At 39.6% G+C, this 24390-nt stretch overlaps 1 protein-coding gene across 3 annotated transcripts in view; it reads right to left on the bottom strand.

The window, feature by feature from the left end:
- Positions 1-399: 399 nt before the first annotated feature.
- Positions 400-24390, bottom strand: part of CFAP300 (cilia and flagella associated protein 300) — a 37861-nt gene continuing 13870 nt past the window's right edge. The window contains exons 4-7 of one of the 3 annotated variants that reach the window (XM_004052022.4): positions 18904-19070; positions 9504-9676; positions 4253-4319; positions 400-2451 (exon numbers count right to left, since the gene is read on the bottom strand). In XM_004052022.4, coding sequence (XP_004052070.1) covers positions 2323-2451; positions 4253-4319; positions 9504-9676; positions 18904-19070 — 536 coding nt within the window. In that variant the 3' untranslated portion in view covers positions 400-2322. The remainder of the gene's footprint in view (positions 2452-4252; positions 4320-9503; positions 9677-18903; positions 19071-24390) is intronic. The other 2 variants (XM_055356130.2, XM_055356129.2) reach the window with 2 other exon arrangements.

Raw genomic sequence — 24390 nt, 5'->3', positions numbered from 1 at the left:
CTCGCCTAGGCTGGAGTGCAGTGGCGCGATCTCAGCTCACTGCAACCTCCGCCTGCCGGGTTCATGCCATTCTCCTGCCTCAGCCTCCTGAGTAGCTGGGACTACAGGCTCCCACCAGTACGCCCAGCTCATTTATTTATTTATTTATTTTTGTTATTTTGTTGTAGAGATGGGGTTTCACTGTGTTAGCCAGGATGGTCTCGCTCTCCTGACCTCATGATCCGCCCGCCTCGGCCTCCCAAAGTGCTGGGATTACAGGCGTTAGCCACCGTGCCCTGCGAGGTAGTCCTATTATTTTTTTCCATTTTATAGAAAAGACAATTAAGGCGCAGAGTTAAGTAACCAGCTCAAGGTCACACAGCAAGTAATGGCAAATTAAAAAATCCAGGCAACCTGACAGCCCAGTCCAAACTCTTTATCTCTATTATGCCTTATAATACAGATAATTTGCATAATCACAAATGAGTCATCAAATGATTTTTCCAAAACAACGGAGCAATCTTTCCTCAAAGGTCCTATCTACCTCCACCTTTAGAGCAGAGAAAAAATAGTGGCAATTCCTCAGTATCACTTTCCCATCTTTCGCCTCTGGACTTTCATCCGAGGGCCAAGCCCAGAGTACCTCGCCACATCATGCGCTCCCTTGAACTGCTGTTCTCTTCCGTTACTGATATCCCACCAGTCTTTCCATAGAAGCCAGACTAAGCCTATCTTAGTTCAGAGTGATCTCTTCTATCTCTGAATTCATGCAACAATCACTATTGGTAGTCACACTCTTAAAGATTACCTTCCTAAATAGGTTTATAGGGAGTGTATGTTTCCCCAAAGTAAACTGCCCAGTGCCTTGCACAGAACTGGTATTCAAAAAGAATTACTGATTGGCCACTTGATTGATCGAAAGGGTCTCAGGTTATAGGGAACTGTGAGGCAAGCAGCAAAGCTGGTAGCAAACAGACATTTCAGTTCTTGATTTTATGTTTTTATGTAATTTAAAAAAATCTATGGGTATTATGAGGATATCTGGAAAGTAGTTATTCATTCAATAAACATTTAATATGCCAAGTCATTGTGTTAGGTATTAGAAGTAAAACATACTCTTTCTCCTGAGCTCTATATCCAAATTGCCAGCTGCATTCCAGATTCAAATCCAGGTTCAAGTCCAAGATTATCGTCTTTATCCCACAACACAGAAACACATCTTTCAAACTTGCTCCTCCTCAAACCTCAACATTTCTTACAGGCTTCCCATGACCCATGGGATATATGTCAATGATTTTTGCCATAAAAAAAACCCAAAAACAATCTAGGTTATACATTCATTCTATGAATGAAATAAGGAACAGTACTAAGATAACCTGCTTCTCACTCTTTGAACAACTTACTAATGCCATCAGGCAACTTTCTCTGTTTACATGTAGCTCTTGTATTAGCCGTGGGACAGCAGCAGTTTTAATTTATTATGTGATAAAAGAGTTTACGACCACTTTCAGAACCTTTTTTTTTTCTGAGACGGAGTCTTGCTCTGTTGCCGGAGCTAGAGTACAGTGGCACAGCCTCGGCTCACTGCAACCTCCACTTCCCGGGTTCAAGTGATTCTCTTGCCTCAGCCTCCTGAGTAGCTGGGACTACAGGCACACGCCACCACAGCCAGCTAATTTTTGTACTTTTGGTAGAGACGGGGTTTCACCATGTTGGCCAGGATGGTCTCGATCTCTTGACCTTGTGATCCGCCCGCCTTGGCCTCCCAAAGTGCTGAGATTACAGGCATGAGCCACCGTGCCAGGCCCCAGAACATTACTTCTTTATTGAGGCTTATAAGTGGAACAAATGAAGCAAAATAATTGTTATGCTTTGCCTAGCTTTAGAGATGTAAACGCCTGTGCAATGAAGAAATGTAATTAAATGAAACAAGTTAAATAAACTAACAATTCATATTAATGATCAGTGGTAGAAATGTTTAGTTTTCTGCTACATTTTCAATCCATAATTAATTAGCTTATAAATTAAAATACATGGAAAATTGAGGATTCACTTGAATCACAATGCAACAAATATGAACTAGATTTCTAATTCCTTGTAACTTTTTGTAAAAATTCCACAACTTTTTTGGTATAGATTTTATTATGGATGAAATTTGATCCCCGGTTAGTATTCCACACAAATTTTTACAAAGGCATCTTGGTGTTTGCTTTCTTTTGCTCTAAGTAGGCTCCTTACATTTTTCTTGAATTAATTTGCAAAGTATATGTTTATCTATAAGTTAGTATTAAGATAGAAAAATGATAAATAAAAAATAGTAGAGGTACATAATCTGAAAGAGCATTAAGACATGTCTCCCACACCGTAACAGTGGTATAAAACATGAAGGTGACGCCTGATAGGATCCACAATAAAGTAAGAAAATGTCTGTTCATGATTCTTTGCTGAAGGATAGCACATACCAGCAGAATCCTGAAAAAGACAAACCTAAATTATTATTATTATTTTATTTTATTTATGTATTTATATATTTATTATTATTATTTTTTGAGACAGAGTCTTGCTCCGTCACCCAGGCTGGAGTGCAGTGGCGCGATCTCGGCTCACTGCAACCTCTGCCGCACAGGTTCAAGTGATTCTCCTGCCTCAGCTTCCCGAGTAGCTGGGATTACAGGCATGTGCCACCATGCCCAGCTAATTTTTGTGTTTTTAGTAGAGACAAGGTTTCAGCATCTTAGCCAGGCTAGTCTTGAACTCCTGACTTTGTGATCCACCTGTCTCGGCCTCCCAAAAGGCTGGGATTACAGGCTTGAGACACAGCACCCGGCCAATCCTAAATTAGTTAGTATACAACTACATTTAAGTGATAATCAATATATTTGCCTATTATGTATTTTCTGTCAAAACAGGAAACATGGATAAAATCTTTGACAATAAATTGGCAGTTAATTAATGATTTAAAATATTTATGGACAGCACAGTCTACTATGATAGGAATACATATGTACTATAGTTACATGCATAATTTTTGTCTTTAAGGAATTTATAGTCCAAAGACAAATCCCATCATTTTAAAAAAAGTGCTTTTAAAGTGCTAATATTGCAACAATTTTATATTTAGCAATTTTCTATCTTTGTTTTCTCTTTTTTTTTTTTTAAATTTTTTTGGAGTTGGAGTCTTACTCTTTTGCCCAGTCTGGAGTACAGTATTGGTACCATCACGGCTCACTGCAACTTTCGCTTCCTGGGTTCGAGCAATTCTCATACCTCAGGCTCCCAAGTAGCTGGGATTACAGGCGTCTGCCACTACACCCGGCTAATTTTTTTGTATTTTTTGTAGAGATGGGGTTTTACCACGTTGGCCAGGCTGGTTTTGAACTCCCAACCTAAAGTGATCTGCCCTCTCAAAGTGCTGGGATTACAGGCATGAGCCACTGCACAGGGTGGGGACTATGTTTCTTTTGTTTATCACTGTGACTTAGCCCAGTACAATAGCTGATACACAGTATATATTTAATAAATACTTGTTAAGTGATTGAATGAAGATACTTAGAAACTGCTTCGAATGTAATAATATCTTTTGTATAATACTGAAATTCAAGTACCAGATTCTATGTATAAAGACACATTTATGGCATTCTCTTTTTTTTTTTTTTTTTTTTTTTAGATGGAGTCTCGCTCTGTCGCCCAGGCTGGAGTGCAGTGGCATGATCTCGGCTCACTGCAACCTCTGCCTCCCAGGTTCAAGCAATTCTCCTGCCTCAGCCTCCCTAAAGCTGGGACTACAGGTGCGTGCCGCCATGCCCAGCTAATTTTTTGTATTTTTAGTAGAGACGGGGTTTCACAGTGTTAGCCAGGATGGTCTCAATCTCCTGAGCTCGTGATCTGCCTGCCTCGGCCCCCCAAAATGGGATTACAGGCGTGAGCCACCGGGCCCGGCGACATTTATGGCATTCTTATTTATCTGCCCTATAAATGATGGTTTGACAGACTAAGAGAACTGTGTTCTACTCCATCTGAGTCACAGATTTAGCTCTAAAATAAGTAGGCAATGTTATTAGATACAGATGACAGAAAGGAAGCCAGGGAAAAAAGTTCAAACTGTTCTCCAAACAAAAGCATACTCTATCAACTTTTAATTTTAACAAAACTCTAAATAACATTGTCTTTTCTCCTAGGCATAACATTGTCCTGATTGTTAACTCCAGTTGTAACAACTCTATTAATAAAAAGCAATTAAATTCTTTGGTTGCAAAAGTTCTCTCACACTTACATAGGCTGAAACTTTAAAGACAGAAGAGGTAATCTGTATTTTCTTGGTTTGAGGATTCTTTCGAACACTAAAAAAAGGAAGAAAAGGTGCTTTTAACATATAATAGGCATTGGCATATACATTTAAGTAATGATCCCTTTTAGTATTTAAGTGTTCTTATTCATATAGAACATGGAAATACATACTATCCAACTAAGTGGTTTGAAAAAATGGCATCTGAGGCTTCATCCAAGAATGGGCAAGGTCAACTGAATTGAAATAGCAGAAAATTGAATCTTACAGTTAGAAGGTTTAAGGTCAGTCTGAGACTCAGATGATGAAATTACCTTCCCAGGCTACAGAGACAATTATTGGATGAACAGGGATTTGTAAAAATCAGACTGAAGTGTAAACAGCCATACGGGGTAGATAAAAGCATGATAGACTGAAGACTTAAACAATGTAAATACAAATGCTAGTTGTGCCACTGACCTGTTCTTCCACTTTGAGTAGGATTAACCTTTCTGAGCCTCAATTTTCTCATAAGTAAATTGGGAATAATATGTTCCTTTTAGTATATGAAAATCAAATGAGATAATGTATATAAAAACTATTTGTGGGCCGCTCGCGGTGGCTCATGGCTGTAATCTCAGCACTTTGGGAGGCCTAGGCAGGCAGATCACCTGAGGTCGGGAGTTCGAGACCAGTCTGACCAACATGGAGAAACCCAGTCTCTACTAAAAATACAAAAACATAGCCTGTAATCCCAGGTACTCGGGAGGCTGAGGCAGAAGAATCGCTTGAACCCGGGAGGCGGAGGTTGCAATGAGCCAAGATTGCACCACTGCACTCCAGTCTGGGCAACAAGAGCGAAACTCCATCTCAAAAACAAACAAACAAACAAACAAAAAAGTCCCAAAAAACCCCAAACAACTATTTGTTAAATTATATATTGCTAAGTTATATCATATTAAAAATAATTTTTTTTCAGTAGCTTTCTTTCAGTTACTCTCCCCACAAAAGATTTCCTATGGCAGTATGTAGTGAGAAAGCAAACTAAGGATTGAGAAAATAAGCTACAGACATATATTTATAATTTGTTACATATATATAAATAAATATACACACACTTTATATTTATAATGCCTTACAGTTTATAAAACATTTTTTACACAATTTTTAACTTTTTAGTATTTTTTATTTTTGTAGAGACAAAGTCTTGCTATATTGCCCAAGCTGGTCTTGAAACCCTGGCCTCAAGAGATCCTTCTGCTTTGGCCTCCCAAAGTCCTGGGATTACAGGTGATGGCCACTGCACCCTGCCTCCAAAATACCCTTATATACATGACCTCATTTAAAGATCACACAACTCATTGAGGTAGGCATTATTTTGTCAATTTTATGGACAATATAACTAAAGAAGCTAAATGCTATAATTAAGATAAGCTAAATAAAAGTGGTATTTCTGGGAATAGAATACAGGTGACTCAGAGTCCAGTCATCTTTCTGTTACACCTCAGCTGCTCATCCCAGACCTATACACTCTATAAATATTTAATACATATGTATCAAAGGTATTATTAATGTGTGACATGTATAGGTAAAATTTAAAGGAAGATACCCTCTTCTCTACTTTTTTAGGTGTAAGTATTGCTTCTCCATCTACTACATATGTAAAAGTAATTGGAAGAGGGAGAGAAGAAAGAAGAGGAGGAGGAAAAAGGAAGACTCAGTTTGAGCGGTGTGTGTTTATGTATGGTTGAGCTTGTGTACCTTTTGGGGATGACCAGCCATAGCCATTTCAGGGCTCAAGAATCTTAGGTGGTTTTCATCTCTACTAGATATTTCATTTAGACTTAAACCCAGGATTAAATTGATTTCCAAATATTTCTATGACATAGGTCAAGTTCATTTTCTTTTGATTTCTCTATTGCTTAACATACTGCTTAAAAGTTGAATACTACTTTTAAGATTTTGTGCTTACCCAAGGGATGACTATAACCACTATATATAAAATACTTTGCATACACCTATATAATCACCTAGGTCAATATAAACAACATATCTATGGTTATATCTAATTCTAAGTATTGATCTGTGGGTGGTTATATGGTATAAACATACATAAAGATTCACCAAATTGTATGTATATTTATGATTTATTCATTTTACTATACATAAATTATCTCCGTTTAAAAATCTGAGGAAAGAAAAAACTTTGTAAAAGTGTTCATCAAATCAGTTTAGAGGAAAATTTAGTATTTGATATCAGAACAATCACTTAACACATATAAACATGTACCACAAGTATATCGGCCGGGCACGGTGGCTCACACCTGTAATCCCAGCACTTTGGGTAGCCGAGGTGGGCAGATCGCCTGAGGTTAGGAGTTCTAGACCAGCCTGGCCAACGTGGTGAAACCCCGCCTCTACAAAAAATACAAAAATTAGCTGGGCCATGGTGGCATGCGCCTGTAGTCCCAGTTACTGGGGAAGCTGAGGCACGAGAATTGCTTGAACTCGGTAGGCGGAGGTTGCAGTGAGCCAAGATTGCACCACTGCATTCCAGCCTGGGTGATAGAGTGAGACTCCATCTCAAAAAAAATAAAAAACAAAAACAAAAACAAGTATACTGTTTTAGAAAGAAACCACCATTTGTACATTATTAGACGTTAGTTTCTAATAGAAAGAAATCATATTATTCTGTTGCCTCTGATCCTACATTAGTATTACTTTAAAATATCTCTAAAATAATTTGTCTAATTTTTTATAGGTCTAGCAAGAAAGTACAGTTATCATCTGTCCTATATCTCTTAGGAAAAAAGGAAAAGGAAATACAAAGTGATATTGATTAGTGCTCTATGGTGTTCTACTAATAATTGCATTATATCAGATCTTTATCCATCACTAACTCCATCCTCTGATAACCATGGTTTTTAAGGATAAAGAAACATAATTTCCACACAATATTTTTTTAAAGTGTAATTATATTAATGGTTTGGACATAATATAGTTGTTTCTTGTCAATGTCATTTGCGATTATTTCTGAGGATCAGTCCCATATTGACTCTAAACTCTGGGGTGTCCAGACTATTCTAAGTAACTCTGCACATTTTTAAAAACAAGGACCTGACTGGGCGTGGCGGGTTACACCTGTAATCCCAGCACTTTGGGAGGCTGAGGCAGGTGGATCACCTGAGTCCAGAAGTTTGAGACCAGCCTGGCTAATATGGTGAAACCCTGTCTCTACAAAAAATATGAAAAACTTAGCCAGGTGTAGTGGTGTGTGCTTGTGATCCCAGCTATTCGGGAGGCTAAGGTGGGAGGACTACCTGAGCCCAGGAGGCAGACGTTGCAGTGAGTCGAGATTGTGCCACTGTACTTCAGCCTGGACAACAGAGTGAGACCCTGTCTCAAAAGAATAAAAAGATAAAAAATAAATAAAATAGGCCAGGTGCAGTGGCTCACGCCTGTGATCCCAGAACTTTGGGAGGCTGAGGCGGGCAGATCACCCGAGGTCAGGTGTTTGAGACCAGCCTGGCCAACATGGTAAAACCCTGCCTCTACGAAAAATAAAGAAATTAGCCAGGCATGGTGGCTTGTGCCTATAATCCCAGCTACTTGGGAGACTGAAGCAGGAGAATCCCTTGAACCCAGGAGGTGGAGGTTGCAGTGAGCTGAGATCGTGCCACTGCACTCCAGCCTGGCCTGGGTGACACGGTGAGACTCCGTCTCAAAAAATAAATGATTAAAATTTAAAAAATAAAAAAGGTGTGTTTTATAGGACCTGTTATAATGGATGAGGAAGAAAATATTTTAATAACATTTTTACCCTTTTGTTTGAGTTAGAGACTCCTAAAATCACACGCTGTAGTGTGCTCCCAACATGTACAAACATAAGGGATGGACTGTGCTAGAATGGATTAGCAATAATATTTATCTGCAAGGGCAGGTTAGACACTGTAAAGCAGTCATACTTTTTCTTAGCATTCAAAAATGTAGAAGAGAATCGCAGGTGAGAATCTGGAGAAGGGAATGTTGGGAAAAATAGCAGTTTCTTCAATGTGTAGGTTCTAAACTTATTTCTACTTCAAATATCTCCAACACAATCTCCTCCTCCACAGCACACAGTAGTGAGGAATTCCACAGGTTCATGTGGTGGATGGGGTACAACGCATCGTGGTAGTAGTGGTAGTAGTATGTGTGTACGTGCATGAGTGCGTGTGTGTGTGTGTGTATGTGTAGGGTATACAGAGAAGTATCTTCTGGGAGTGCTAGAAGCAGTCTAGCAGGTTTACATGAACTTCAAATAATTAGGACAGTATGTTTGATATATTAATAGGTATGTGTATGCTTTTTCTGAAATTCTGTTTCTAACATATCTTCTTCCAATAATCTGTATGTGTTGACAATAACTTGTTCATTAAAATCACAGAGAGATTATAGAAACATTTTTCTGTTTTTAAAACCATAAAATAAATTAATTGCATAACTAAATTATGCAGTTTGCTGTATAGCTATATGACACATGGAATGGATATGAGAATTAAGGTGTTGAGTATAAGTAAAGTAACAATTGAGTCCAATGAGAAGCTAATTCTTGTTTTCTCCTATTAAAGTAAAATTATATAACTAACTTTTAAGATCTTTTGCTTTCTATTGTTTTGCCTATTAAGATGATCCAATATCTTCATAACTGAAAAACCCAACCAAAGAACATTCATTTCTGTTAAAAGAAAGGTACAAATAAGAAATTTGTAAGGTTTTAATTCTCATTTGATCTTCAAAAAGAAAAATGCTACTAGAATACTTCAAACTGTATAAGCACTGGGATTAATTTGAAAAGGTAAAGATTACACCTACGTGAAAATTCTTCCACTTCTTTGGAACAAAGATAATAATTGTTTTTTCTATTAGTTAAGCAAACTCAAACATCTGGAGGGATCTCTTGTGTTCCCTTCAGATTTAAAAGGAGGCTTGGTAAGAAAAAAAGGCTTGGAAGATGGCAGTTGGTAACAGGTCTGAATGAGGAAAAAAGCAGAAGAGCTAGATGAAGAATGAGGGGACTGAGAACTAAACGAGAGAGAAATCCAGAAATCTTTCTATTCTGGAAGAGAGGGGGAAGGTTACGAGAGGGCAGTCAGGGTAGAGCTTTTTATATGCTTTGGTTGTTAATATAACCACTGAATGATGTTGTGTAATTCCATCAAGGTTAAACAAATAATTTACTCTATTAACTAGAGATTTACATATTGTGATCTAGCAACATTACCTCACCAGATCCTTATAGATAAGCTTTGTTGTTTCCAGATATGGGCTAATCACATCTTCGTATTGACAAAGGGCTCCACCAAGGCAAAGATGTTTGAAAAGACAAAACAGGAACTCTTCTCTATCTGGTTGGCTGAATATTTCATATTTTTCTGAGTCTTCCACTAGCAAAACCTAAGATGATAAAATTCATCTTAATGTAACATAACTCAAGATTTTTACTTTTGTTTTCAAAGGTTTCATTTTATATACTTAAAAATAATCTTACACCTATTTTAAGAACCAATCTTGAGTCAACTGAAGAGAGTAACCTGTAATCTGCATTTATTTGCCTCTATTTTATCATTAGGAGCTGACATTCAATGAAAAGAACAAATCAAAATTTAAAACACAGTGGCTAAGTCTTCCCTCCTTCCACTTTATTTCTTTTTTTTAGTTTATATTTTTAGTAATTGTTTTAGTGTTATGTCACCTCAAATCTTATTTGGAAATAAATAGGAGCATAAATAAATGAGGACACTTCTCCATCCCATAAGGCCTCCGTCTTGGCTTCTACCCAGAGACTAAACGGTCATTTTCTAAGCTCTCTCCTCTTATGGATTTTGGATCACGATTGTTCTTACTCCCACAAGTACTCCTTTTTGAACCACTCAGGTGCTGGAGCCTCTTATCCAGCTCTTGCTTTCCTGCTCTCATCTAGTAAGATCACTTCACACATCACCTATTGACATTGACTCTTGCTCTTCTGAGGTCTTGGTACCTCATACAGAAAGCAGAAAACTAGATCCGATGTAGGGGATTTTCTTATGCCATTGGGAAATACAGACCACTGATTCATTTATCGATTGTAGTGGGTATAAAAAGGTGACCAATGTAAGATATAACATATATTTTTTCCACTGGATTGTTTATATCCTACCTACTTTGTTTATTTTTTCTTTTTTTAGAGATGGAGTCTCACCGTGTTGCTCAGGCTGGTGTCAAACTCCTGGGCTCAAGTGACCTTCTTGCCTCAGCCTCCCTATTTTAAAAATAGAATGTGAAGGCTGGGCATGGTGGTTTGTGCCTATAATCTCAGCACTTTGGGAGGCCATGGCAGGAGGATTGCTTGAGGCCAGGAGCTTGAGGCCAGCCTGAGCAACATAGTGAGACCTCATCTCTACTAAAACCACCCCCCAAAATAAGCTGGACGTGGTGGTGAATGCCTGTAGCCCTAGAGAATCAGGAGGTTGAGGTGGGAGGATTGCTTGAGCTCAGAAGATGATTGAAGCCGCAGCGAACTGTGACTGCACCACTGCACTCCAGCCTGGGTGACAGAGGAAAAAAAAAAAAAAAGAATGTGAAATAACTAAAACTAAAATATAGATATAATAAGATCCAAATAATAAAGGACAAAAAAACTATGGTCAAGAAATAAAGTGGAAAAAAAATAAATACATATAAACAACTTTACACAGGAGGGATGTCAAGATGGTTGACTAGAGGCATCTGGCACTCACTTCCTGAACAAAGTAGAACCAAAATAGCAAGTAGATAATCACACTTCAAAGAGGGCATCTAAGAGAGAATACTGGAATTCAACAGAGAGGTGACAGGAAACACACAAGCACAGAAGGAGCTGGGATTGGCTGGGAGTCTGGAGAGGCTTCCCAATGCAGGAAAATGGTAAGTGAAAGACCCCAGCAGTCTACATTTCTACTGTGGACTCCTGCAATCCTCACCATGGGAGAGCTCCTCAACCCTCATGGGCCCAGAGACTAGTAATAGGCTGCTGCCTGGAGACCACACAATGGCACTGCTCCAGAGAGGAACTCATGCTGGCTCCCACCACCCCTCCCCCACCTCCAAGTCCTAAGCAGCTGCAGGATGGCACCATTTTGAGAATCCAACTCCTACCAGACTGCATCCTTCCTTGGGGCCCAAAAGTCCCTGCATCTCCACATCCCTAGAGCCCCAATGACATCCCCAAATGTCCACTTGGACTCTGCATGGTGTCTTGTACCCCAGGGAATGAGTGACGCAGTACACTGAGGAGGCTGCCCTTGAGACAAAGGGAGACAAAGTGTGTGTTCCCCAGAGCCTGAAACCCACTTACCTGGGGCCGCTGTCACTGATAGCAACCTTGCCACCACCAGCAGGAGTTCTACCACGCACTTGCATGTTCCCTGAAGATGGGATCTCCCACCCACAGCTGAGGGGCTGAAACATATGCCACTGGCAGCAACTTTGTACCCCCCATTCCCTTGGTAGCAGGGCCACTACACACTTGCATGTGCCCTGAAGACTGGCTCTCCCTACTGTTGCTGCCACTACTGCCATGGCCACTGTTGCTGGGGGCTGAAATGTGTGCTCTCCAGAACCCAAGAGCCGCCTGCCAGTGGCTGCAGCCACTGACAGCAACCCCACCGCACCCCCTGTAGCAGGGCCACAGCTCCCTTGCACATGCCCTCAGGATGAGCTTTCTCCACTCATTGCCCATGCTGCTTCCATCTGAGCACTTTGCTAGGGGGCTTGAGGATCACCCTGCCCAACTCACAAGAGGCTCCGCCTGAATGCACCACTGGAGGACCTAAGGACAGCCCCTCTGGCCTGGCACTGTCCCCCATCCAGTGCCCAAGCACACCCAGGACTCTGGGGTTTGCCCCGTCCCATCCACCACTGCTGACATCTGGGCACTCCTCTTGGGGATCTGAGCACAGGCCTACTCAACTGGCTACCACCATAGCAGCTGGCACCCACCCATACTTGCTCCCTGGGGGCCTGGGGATTGGCCTGCCTAGCATGTCACAGCCACCACTAATATAAGTGTGTACTGCTTGGGAAACCAAAGGTTGTCCCACCACTGCTACAGCCATCATCCATTTAATGCATACTGCCTGAGGACCCAAACACACATCCACACACCCAGCCCACCACTAACACTGCTGGCACATGAGCAAGCTGCGTGGAGGCCCAAGAATCAGCCTGCTTGGACCTACTAACACCACTGCCTGCCTACACTGCTCAGGGACCCAAGGACAGGTGTGCTTTGGCCAGCTGCTGCCACTACTGGGGCCCAAAAGCTGGCCTACCTGTCCCCAGCAAAACCTCACCCCAGGCTCTACTAACAATTGCAACCTAAGCCACTGAGGAAACCACAGACACCAGTGATGCCAAGTACACCTGAATAAATCATATGGAGACTACACTACTGCATACACCCAGAATCAAAACCAAAATGCTCTACCCAACCAACACCATAAGTACATCTTCGGGAAAAAGTCTTCTCCTAAGAAAGCCAATCCAATAAATTCAAAGAAGTGACTAGATGCACAGATATTAATATAAGGACACAAGAAATATGAAAAAGCAAGAAAAGATGACACCTCCAAAGGAACACAATAATTCTCTAGCAACAGATTTAATAAAAAATAAATTTATGAGCTATAAGAAAAAAATTCAAAATAATGATATGGCCAGGCATGGTACCTCACACCTGTAATCCCAAAACTTTGGGAGTCTGAGGTGGGTGGATCACTTGAGCCCAAGAGTTTGAGACCAGCCTGGGCAACATGGTGAAACCCTGTCTCTAGTCCTAAAAAAAAAATTCTCTCAAAAAATTAATGATATTAAAGAAGCTCAGTGAGATACAAGAAAGCACAGATAAAGGATATAAAGAAATCAGAAAAACAATTCAGGATATGAATGAGAAATTCACCAAAAAGATAGATATCATTAAAAAGCACCAAACAGAAATCCTAGAACTGAATAATTCAATGAATGAAATAAAAGATTCAATTGAGAGTTTCAACAATAGACTACATAAAGCCAAAGAAAGAGTTTCAGTACCTGAAGACAGGTCTTTTGAAGTAATCCAGTCAGACAAAAAAAAAAAGAGAAAAAGAATGAACAAAGCCTACATTATATATAGGATACCATAAAGCAAACACAGTTTTGAATTATGGGTGTTCCAGAAGGTGAAGAGAAGCCCAAAGGCATAAAAAAAATCTATTTAACAAAATAATAGCTGAAAACTTTTCAATTCTAACAAGAGATTTAGACGACCAGATACAGGAACCTTAAAGATCCCCAAATAAGTACAACCCAAAAAGGTCTTCTTGAAGGCACATTATCATCAAAACATCAAAAGTTAAAGAAAAAGAATTCTAAAAACAGCAAGAGAAAGAGAATTCTAAAAACAGCAAAAGTGTCTAGCCACATATAAGGAAACCCTCAATAGACTCACAATGGATTTCTCAGAAAAAACCTTACAGGCCAGTAGAGGATGGGATGATTCAAAGTGCTGAGAGAGAAAACAAAGAAAAAAACTATCAGCCAAAAATACTATACCCAGCAAAATTATCCTTCATAAATAAAAGAGAAAGTATTTCCTAGACAAGCCAAAATGGAAGGAATTCATCATCACTAGGCCTGCCCTGTAAGAAATGGTTAAGGGAGACCTATACCTGAAAGCAAAATTTGAAAACACAGAAAGGATTCAAATATTGCCACTAAAGAAAACCACCAAACCCCAAAGACAAACAAAAATAGAAAAAGGAACAAAAGATATACAAAATAACCAAAAAAATTAACTAAATGACAGAATTATGTCCTCACATATCAGTAATAACCTTGAATATAAACAGACTAAATTTTTCACTTAAAATGTGTAAACTGGCTGAGTGGATTAAAAAACAAAACAAAACATGATCCAACTAACTATATGTTGCCCATAGCAAACTCACTTGACCTGTAAATAAAACAGTAAAAAGGGACTAAGAAACTCATTATATAATGCTAATGGGGTCAATTCAGGCAGAGGATATACTATTCTAAATATATATGCATCCAACACCAGCAGACATAAATATATAAAGCAAATATTATTAGAGCTAACAGAAGAGATAGACTCTAATACAGTAATAGTTGGGAAATTCAACACTCCACTCTCCACATTAGCCAGATCATCTAGACAGAAAATTAATAAAGAAACACTGGATTTAAACTGCACTCCAGACCAAATAGACATCTACAGAACATTTCATCCAACAGTTACAGAATATCTATTCTCATCAGCACATGGAACATTCTTCAGGATAGACCATATGCTGAGTCACAAAACAAGTCTCAACACACTTAAAAAATTGAAAACATACCAAGTATCTTCTCATACCACAATGGAATAAAACTAGAAATCAATAACAAAAGAAATTTTGGAAACTATACAAATACATGAGAACAAACAACACATTCCTGAATGAACAGTGAGTAAATGAACAAATTCAGAAGAACAATTTAAACTTTCTTGAACAAATAAAAATGGAAATATAATATACCCATGCCTATGGAATATAGCAAAATTAGTGCTAAAAGAGAAGTTTACAGCAATAAATGCCTACATCAAAAAAGTACTAAGACTTCAAATAATCTAATGATGCACCTCAAGAAACTAAAAAAGCAAGAACAAACATAAGTTAGTATAAGGAAATAAATACCAGAGCACAAATAAACAAAATAGAGACAAAAGTAAATAAATAAACAAACAGAAAGGAACTCTAGATGGAGAAAGGCTATCAAAATTGTACATTACACTTAACACTACCATACAAGGGTAAGAGGAAAACAATGAATTATACAACAATCACTGTCTAGTAGCAAGTGCACTTAATTATGAAAATTGATTAAGCTCATTCACAGTCTCTACAGAAAACTTACCAACAGGTCTTTGCATATAAGAAGTATTTAAAAAACTCAACTCTATGGTGTTGTCCATACACAGTTTATTTATAATGCCTTGATGAAAACCAAGGTTAGATATGTCTAGGAAAATATAGGTAAGGGAAAGCAGTCCATACTTAATTGCTCTCTGGGTGTGCCACATGTAACACTTGCACATCTCCACTTCCTTCCTTCCTCCCTCTTTCCCTCCCTCTGTAAGAAAATGATGATGTGTTATTGAGGCCCATGTTTGCAACTATCTGAAGATCTGGCTTAAGAGAAAGGTGAATAAGTACTTAGGAATGAATAGTTAACACATTTCTTACATGAATACTCTCATATATTGAACTGGTTAGGCTGTGCAATTTTTTGGGGGTGGAGGAGACAGGGTCCCACTCTGTTACTCAGGCTGGAGTGCGATGGTGCCATCTTGGCTCACTGTAGCTTCAACTTCCTGAGTTCAGGCAATACTCCCACCTCCGCCTTCCAAGTAGCTGAGACTACAGGTACACGCCACCATGACCAGCTAATTTTTTTTCTTTTTTTAGATGGAGTCTCGCTCTGTCACCCAGGCTGGAGTGCAGTGGCACAATCTCAGCTTATTGCAACCTCCACCTCCTGGGTTCAAGTGATTCTCCTGCCTCAGCCTCCCTAGTAGCTGGGATTACAGGCGCATGCCACCATGCCTGGCTAATTTTTGTATTTTTAATAGAGTCGGGTTTTCACCATGTTGGCCAGGCTAGTCTTATACTCCTGGTCTCAAGTGATCCACCCGCCTCTGCCTCCCAAAGTGCTGAGATGACAAGCATGAGCCACCATGCCCGGCTAGGCTGTGTAATTTAAAAAAATATAATAATTTTTAAAAATTTTTTGGAATGAATGTGAAAACATAATATTCTATGGCTTTTCTCCCTCTCCATTCACATACAGATCTCTTCAGCTATATAGCTCTTAGACAGAGGTCACACTTCTGAGCCACAGTCAGGAAAGTGGTTATTAGTACTTACTACATTACAGTGAGCCAATAGAATCTGTAGTGCTGCACAATGGGGGACCCTTTTTAGTTCAGGCTGAAGCTGGATGTTAGTTTTATTTTTTATCAGCCAGAAAGCAACCAAGTTAAAAGCCTTTCCTCCCTATTGCCACAGAGTAGCAATGAACCCAAGAGCAAGCCATACAGGCAACTAGTAGAAAAACACTGAGCTCCAGCATTTCATGAACAGAGGTGCTATTCATGGCAATAAATAAGACAGACAGCAAGCAGTTTTGCAGAGTATTCTGTTGGAAAACTAATACTTATTTTTTTAAAAAATGTCCACTGATGATGCTCTTTCTGTAGAAGTGACAGTGAATTATCTAAAATTAGAGGTAAGGGTCTTTAGACCCTTATGCCTGAGAAGAAGTGTGAGAGAGAAGAGCTGACAGTAGTATCCAAAAGGAGGGAAACCCAGACCAAACATTTCCTGATTAGTAATTTCCAATCCTTGGTAAGGAGAAGTAGAAATTAATATGAGATCCCTACTGCATAGTATTTTTTGTTTTGTTTTGTTTAATTTTTTCTTTTGAGATGAAATCTTGCTCTTTCACCTAGGCTGGAGTGCAGTGGTGTGATCTCGGCTCACCGCAACCTCTGCCTCCCGGGTTCAAGGAATTCTTGTGCCTCAGCCTCCCAAGTAGCTGAGATTACAGGCACCCACCACCACACCTGGCTAATTTTTGTGTTTTTAGTAGAGACAGGGTTTTGCCATATTGGCTAGACTGGTCTCGAACTCCTGACCTCAGGCGATCTGCCCACCTTGGCTTCCCAAATTGCTGGGATTACAGGAGTAAGCCACCACGCCCAGCCATGTATATTATTTATATTATCTCACGTTAGATATACTTCATTTACCTAAGAGCAAACTATATGTAGTCTCATTCAATTGTGTGTATTTGGGTATTCTCAGTAAGTTAATTTTATTTTCTTCTTTAACTAAGTTAATGAGTGCTTTTAGGTATTGCCTTAGTGTAGACTGGTTGGATACCTCCCTTTCTCCTACAGACAAGATTCCTGTGTCCGGAATGATGGATCAGTAGCTTCCCTAGTTCACTGCTATCTGGATTTGTAATACATCAGACTTGTACATCTCCCTTCTCTCTTAATTGAGGATAATAATAACAGTAGTAATTAATAGTAGTTGTTAATATTTTGGAAAACTTACTAAGCTCCAGCCATTGTGCTAAGCAGAGTAAGTGCATTATCTCACATAATTCTCACATTATGCCTACTTTATAGATGAAGAAACTGAAGCTTAGAGAAGTTAAGGATCAGTTATTAAGTGACAAAGACTGGATTTGAACATATGGCTATTTGACATGAAAGCCCTCATTTTTAACTGCTTTAATACTCTCAATAATTGCAACGATGATAATATCAATAATACATTTCTTTTTTCTGTTTTTCAGAGACAAGGTCTCACTCTGTTGCCCAGTCTTGGGGTGCAGTGGCACAATCATAGCTCACAGCAGCCTCAAACTCCTGGGCTCAAGCAATCCTCCCACCTCAGCTTCCCAAGTAGCTGGAACCACAGGTGCGCTCCACTGCACCTGGCTTATTTCTTCATATTTTTGTAGAGATGGGGGTCTTGCTCTGTTGTCCAAGCTGACATTTCATTTTAACAGCATTTGATATTTCTAAAAGGTACATGTAAATGCTTCAATTAATTTTCTCAATGATTTTAGGAAGAAGGTAGAATGGGCACTTTCATCTTCATGTTGTATAGATAAGATCTTGAGGCTCAAAAGATTGAGAAATTTGCCTAAGATTATTATCTTCTAAATAATAAATCAGGAATCAGGTAAATAATCTATATAATTTAATTCCAAGTTCAGTGTACTTTTCACTGAAACAAAATAGAATTTAGTTAATCCAATGGCTTTGTTGATACTAGCAATGAGATAAAAAGATTCTTTTACTCCTGGGATGTTTTTATTTATTTATCTAAGTTTATTTTTGAGACAAGGTCTTGCTCTGTCGCCCAGGTTGGAGTGCAGTGGCATGATCACAGCTCATTGCAGCCTTGACTTCCCAGACTCAAGCAATCTTCTCACTTCAGCCTTCCGAGCAGCTGGGACTTCAGCTTTCCGGGCAGCTGGGAATACAGGTGTGAGCCACCAGCCTTGGCTAACTTTCGTAGTTTTTGTGGACAGGGTTTTGCTATGTTGCCCAGGCTGGTCTTGAACTCCTGGGCTCAAACCACCCACCCACCTCAGCCTCCCAAAGTGCTGGAATTACAAGCGAGAGCTACTGTGCCCAGCTCCGGGATGTTTTTAATATTCATTTGATAAGTTAAAAGGCCCACATTGAGCAAAAATGGCCTTATTAAATAGGCCAGGACTTCCCTGCTTCAGCACTATAGATATTTTGAGCCAGATGACTTTGTTGTGACTGTCCTGTGAGTTATATGACGTTTCGCAGCATCTCTACCCATCAGATGTTAGTAGCACCTATTTGAGAATTACTAAAATACACAAATAATTAAGTTGACGGTTAAAGTGCCATCTAAGTAGAAATCTACCAACGTTAGGATTATTACTGATCATTACTTATAAATAGGTGGTATTTTATGACAAAGTATTTTATGCTTTAAGCAGGCAAAGTTTTTGCCATTTTTGCATTTCCTGAAATAAAATTCCACTGCGAAATTTTAAAATTCTGTACTTACTCTTCGTAACTCATCAGAAATGAGAAATGGATCACAAAAAGAATCTAAACATTTAACAATATGTCCACTGTCTCGTACAATATCTTCATCATATAACCGATGAAAAAATGACATTGAAAGCTGTGTGCAAGGAACATTTATAGCTTCAATTTTTTTCACTTCAGTTCCTGAAAAAAGATATTTTATAAAGAATGGAGATAGAAAAATTAATTTAGTATTCTCAACTATTTCCAAAATAAATCGCTATGCAGAAATTCTAGGAAGTTAACAAATATGACATTTTTGATATATTTAAAATATATATTAGTTTATGAATTTTATTAAATTCTTATTTTGTAGCTTCTTCATTTCTGTTAATCATTAAGAGTTTATAACAAGGTCAGGCATGGTGGCTCATGCCTGTAATCCCAGCAGTTTTGGAAGCAAAGGAGGGCAGATCACTTGAGGTCAGGAGTTCGAGACTAGCCTGGCCAACATGGCGAAACCTCGTCTCTACTAAAAATACAAAAATTAGCCAGGCGTGGTAGCACACACCTGTAATCCCAGCTATTAGGGAGGCTGAGGCAGGAGAACTGCTTGAACCTGGTGGGCAGAGGTTGCAGTGAGCCAAGATTGCGACACTGCACTCCAGCCTAGGCTGCGTCTCAAAAAAAAAAAAAAGTTTATAACAAAATCTCACCATTTCTGGACTAGATGAATATAAATTAGAGGATACTTAAAAATGAAATACATTTAAAAAAATGTAGTAGAGGATTCTTAAGCATATATTATCAGAATTGCCTATAAAAGCATAGGAATTGCTTCGTATGATTTTTTATTCCTATTATGCTTAATGCTTTATAACTCACTTTTTTTTTTTTCTTTGAGATGGAGTTTTGCTCTTGTTTCCCATGCTAGAGTGCAATGGCGTGATCTCGGCTCACCACAACCCCTGCCTCCCTGGTTCAAGCGATTCTCCTGCCTCAGCCTCCTGAGTATCTGGGATTACAGGCATGCGCCACCATGCCTGGCTAATTTTGTATTTTTTAGTAGAGATGGGGTTTCTCCATGTTGGTCAGGCTGGTCTTGAACTCTCGACCTTAGGTGATCCGCCTGCCTCGGCTTCCCAAAGTGCTGGAATTACAGGCATGAGCAACCGCACCTGGCCACAAAAATTTTAATTGATGAGCATTTGTAAAGTCCTTGAGTGTATCTTGAAAACATTTTCCCTTCATTTAAAAATTTCTTAGCTGGTGTGGTGGGTCACGCCTGTAATTCCAGCACTATGGACAGCTGAGGCAGGTGGATCACTTGAGGTCAGGAGTTTGAGACCAGCCAGGCCAGGAGTTCGAGACCAGCCTGGCTAACATGGTGAAACCCCATCTCTAGTAAAAATACAAAAATTAGCTGCATGTGGTGGCAGGTTCCTGTAATCCCAGCTATTCGGGAGGCTGGGAAGTGGAGTTTGCAGTGAGCCGAGATGACGCCACTGCACTCCAGCCTGGGTGACCAAATGAGACTCCATCTCAAACAAATAAACAAAAAATTTCTCCCTTGGGATCTCATTTATAGTATTTACTATAAAAGACGGTTTCTAAGTGAAGGTAAATTTCAAATCAGGCCCTAATCAAATTATCACAAATTCAGAATTACAGAAAACTGAAATAACGGCATTTCGTCTATTTTTCTCTTGTAGACTTAGTTTTGCCCCTATCCTCCATTCCCTATCCCACACTTATTTCCTGAATTTATCATTCAGGAATGGATTTTCTGCTACTAGAGGTCCCATTAAATTACAGAAAGTCATAAAGATTAAAATGAATATTTTTATTATTACCTCCATCGATCACTGAATCAGTCTCTATGTAGACACATATATACACACTCTCATTCTGATAGAAGAGGGGTGGTGTTCTTTTGTTCAAAGCTCTAAGATTGTAGACCTAGGTGTGGTGGCCCTCGGTGTATCCCTACCCTGGATACATTTGCTAGATCTCTGACCTGAGAAGTAGCTTGTGCTTAAGAAGAGTAAGTAATGCTGGTGCATGCTTACACTAGCTCTTTTGGCTGTCCACTTGAGAGTCATGCTAGGACCTGTTATTCTATGTCCTGAGCTGGGCTCATGTGGAGGCATGAAGGATGCCTGGAGCCAGGAACTGTGTATGCCTCAGTAATTGCAAAAGCTATGCTGCTAAGAAGCTTCCTTTGTTTAGAGGTAAGATCCTCTGAGGGATTAGATAAAGAAAAAAGGAGACCATAGGAAATGATAAGAGGAGTTCTAGGTGATGTTGAAAGACCAAAAAAACAAGACCAGTGTAGAGCCCGATAGTTTCTGAAGATTGGTCAGTGGACACAGGAGGAGGGACTGACATCAGGCATGCCATTTTAATTAGCCTACCCTAGCTCTGATTTGGGGAGTGGAAGGAGGGTTTGGATGGTGAAAAAATATGATTAAGTTCAAACCACTTAATAAGAGATATGAAAATAGCATTTGCTGTGGACTGAATTCTATCCCTTCAAAATTCATATATTGAGACATAAAAAATAGCATTTTCTATGGACTGAACTGTATGGCCAAATATTCATATATTGAAGCTCTAACCCTCAACGTGATGGTAGTTAGAGATGGGGCCTTTGGGAAATAATTGGGTTTCAATGAGGTAGAAGGAGGGATGGTCATGGGACTTCAAAATATGAATTAAGAAAGGCATAGTTCAGTCATTAAGTCTATAACATGTAACCACTAGGACCCCAAATTCATGTTCTTCTCACATGCAAAATACACTCATTCCATTCCAACAGCCCCACAAACTTTTTTTTCTTTTTTTCTTCGACAAGGTCTCACTCTGTCACCCAGGCTGCAGTGTGGTGATGTGATCATGGCTCACAGTGGCCTCAACTTCCTGGGCTCAAGTGATTCTTCTGCCTCAGCCTTCTGAATAGCTGGGACTACAGGTGTGTGCCACCACAGCCAGATAATTTTTTGTAGAGATAGGGTCTGCTGCGTTGCCCAGGCTAGTCTCAAATGCCTGGGTTCAAGTGATCCTCCCACCTTGGCCTCTCAAAGTGTTGGGATTACAGGGGTGAGCCACCTTGTCCTGCTCCCAAAATTTTCACTCATTCCAGTATCAACTCTAAAGTCCAAAGTTTCTCCTAAATATCATAAAAATTGGATATGGGTAGACTTGAGGTATGATTCATGCTAAGGCAAAATTCCTCTCCAGCTGTAAACCTGTGAAGAAGGACAAGGTATGTGTTTCCAAAATACATAGGTGGGACAGACGTAGGCTAGTCATTTCCATTCCAAAAGGGAGAAACAGGAAATAAGAAAGGGGTGACAGATGTCAAGCAAGCCCTTAACGTGGAAAGTCAAATTCCTTTAGATCTTAAATGCTCAAGGATAATCTTCTTTGGTTTGATCCTCTGCCTCTGGACCCACTGAGGTGGCAGTCTTGCTTCTACCCTGGTGGCGGTAGAGCCCTGAAGGCTCTGGGTGGCCCAATCTCCAAGGTTCCACAGGGCCAATTTAGCCCGTATGCTCTGCAGGGTGGCCCTGCCTCCAAGGCTTTGGTTGGAGGCCATCTGGCCTGTTGAAATGGAGGCAGTGGCCCTGATGGCCCTGAAGATCTCTGAATTGCTTCGGGGTCTTTCTAACCTTTTCTTGAAGAATAGCGCATGTTCACAGCCCAATAGCTCTATGGTCCAGTCTTGCAGGATCTAAGAAGGCCAACAGCCTTCCTTCATCTCATCTCATTGTTCAAACTAGCAGAGTCTTTGCTGCTGATATACTTCCATCTCTATTCCTGACTTCTGTTGAAATGGCTCATTAAGTCCATAAGTCATACCCATGATCTCTTTATCAAATGGCTGTTCAGTGTTCTGAACAGTGTTCTCTTCAGAACAAACTTTCTCATTTTTTACAATAAGGATAGGTTGAAAACTTTCCAAATCTTCAAATGTTTGTTCATTTTTGGTTAACAATTCCTTCTGCAATTCACTCTCTTCTTTCATACTTTACTATAAGCAAGACATTACTTTAAGACTCTGCTTAGAAATCTTGTCAGCTAAATCTCCAATTTCATCACTTATAAGTTCTACCTTCCATAAAACAATAGAAAACAGTTCATCCAAGTTATTTGCCACTTTATAACAAAGATCACCTTTACCCCAGTTTCCAATAACATATCCCTTATTTCCTGGGGAGCTATCACCAGAATTGCCCATAGTGTCCGTATACATGCACCTCAAGCTTCCATCCATCATTCAGTTCCAAAGCCACTTCCACATTCTTAGGTATTTGTTACAGCAGCTCCTCACTTCTCAGTACCAAGATCCATCTTAGTCAGCTTGGGCTGCTATAACAAAATGCCATAGTCTGGGTGGCTTAAACAATAGACATGTATTTCTCAAAGTTTTAGAGGCTAGAAAGTCCAAGGTCAAGGTCCAGATGATTCAGTTGCTGGTGAAGGCACTCTTCTTGGCTTGCAGAAAATTGTCTTCTTTCTGTGCACTTAGATGGCTCTAGTGCTTTTACTTCTTATTATAAAGGCATTAATCCCATCATGAGGGCCCCACCCTAGTGCCCTCATCTAAACCTAATTTATTTTCCAAAGGCCCCATCTCCAAAAACCATCACATTGAAGGGTTAGGGATTAAACATATGAATTTGGGGGTGGGGACACAACTCACTCCATAACACATGCTATTTTTTATGTAGGAATTTCATTAAATTATGTCCCCAGCATTTATAAGACAAGTAATGCATCACTATGATCATATACAGAAAGAATACAGTTTTTCCCTAGTGCTAGCATTATAAAACACTGGGTGCCTCCTTATCATTTGGTGTCTTAAGTTAGTACTTTTCTGGCAACCCCATCAACGTGGAAGTGACAGAGGCAGGAGAGTGAAGTGGTGAATGTCTTCAATTCTGGATCCTCTGCTCACTCAGTCGAGTAAAACTGCACACATTACTTAGCTTATGCCTCTGATTATTCATTTGTAAAATAGTGATATATAATACTACCTTTCTTGCATTGTTTCATGAATGAAAGGAGGTAATGTGTATGATGCCCTTAGCTGAGCACATAGGAAGCATCCATTATATGTTATTAAAAAAAGACAAAGTGTATCTAAACTTAGGAGCTATGGCGGCTGGCTGAGAGGATAAAACAGCACCGACAACTGGCAATCTCCAGGGAGTGCAGCACAGTGAAGGAGGTTCCATCATCACTTTCTTTAGAACTGGTTCACTTCCCAAAAGAATGTCTCTTCACCTATTTTAAAAAGCTGCTTCTTTTGCTTTAAAAGGGCCCCAGAGGAAAATAAGAGGGGGGTATTTCAGAATATGAAATATAGCAGAAAAAGAAAAAGTAAAAGGAGATAAAAATGAGCTAGTGGAAGAGTACTAACATTCCACTAGAACTTCTGCTTCTGAAATAGTGTTATTATTCTTCTGTCCTATTTTTCAGAGTATTTATAATTCATCAAGTCAGGCACATGAGACAT

Source organism: Gorilla gorilla, chromosome 9 (genome assembly GCF_029281585.2).
Source record: "Gorilla gorilla gorilla isolate KB3781 chromosome 9, NHGRI_mGorGor1-v2.1_pri, whole genome shotgun sequence".
NCBI classification, from domain to species: Eukaryota; Metazoa; Chordata; class Mammalia; order Primates; family Hominidae; genus Gorilla; species Gorilla gorilla.
Note: the sequence above shows the minus strand (reverse complement) of the source record. Positions and strands in the feature narration are given on the sequence as shown.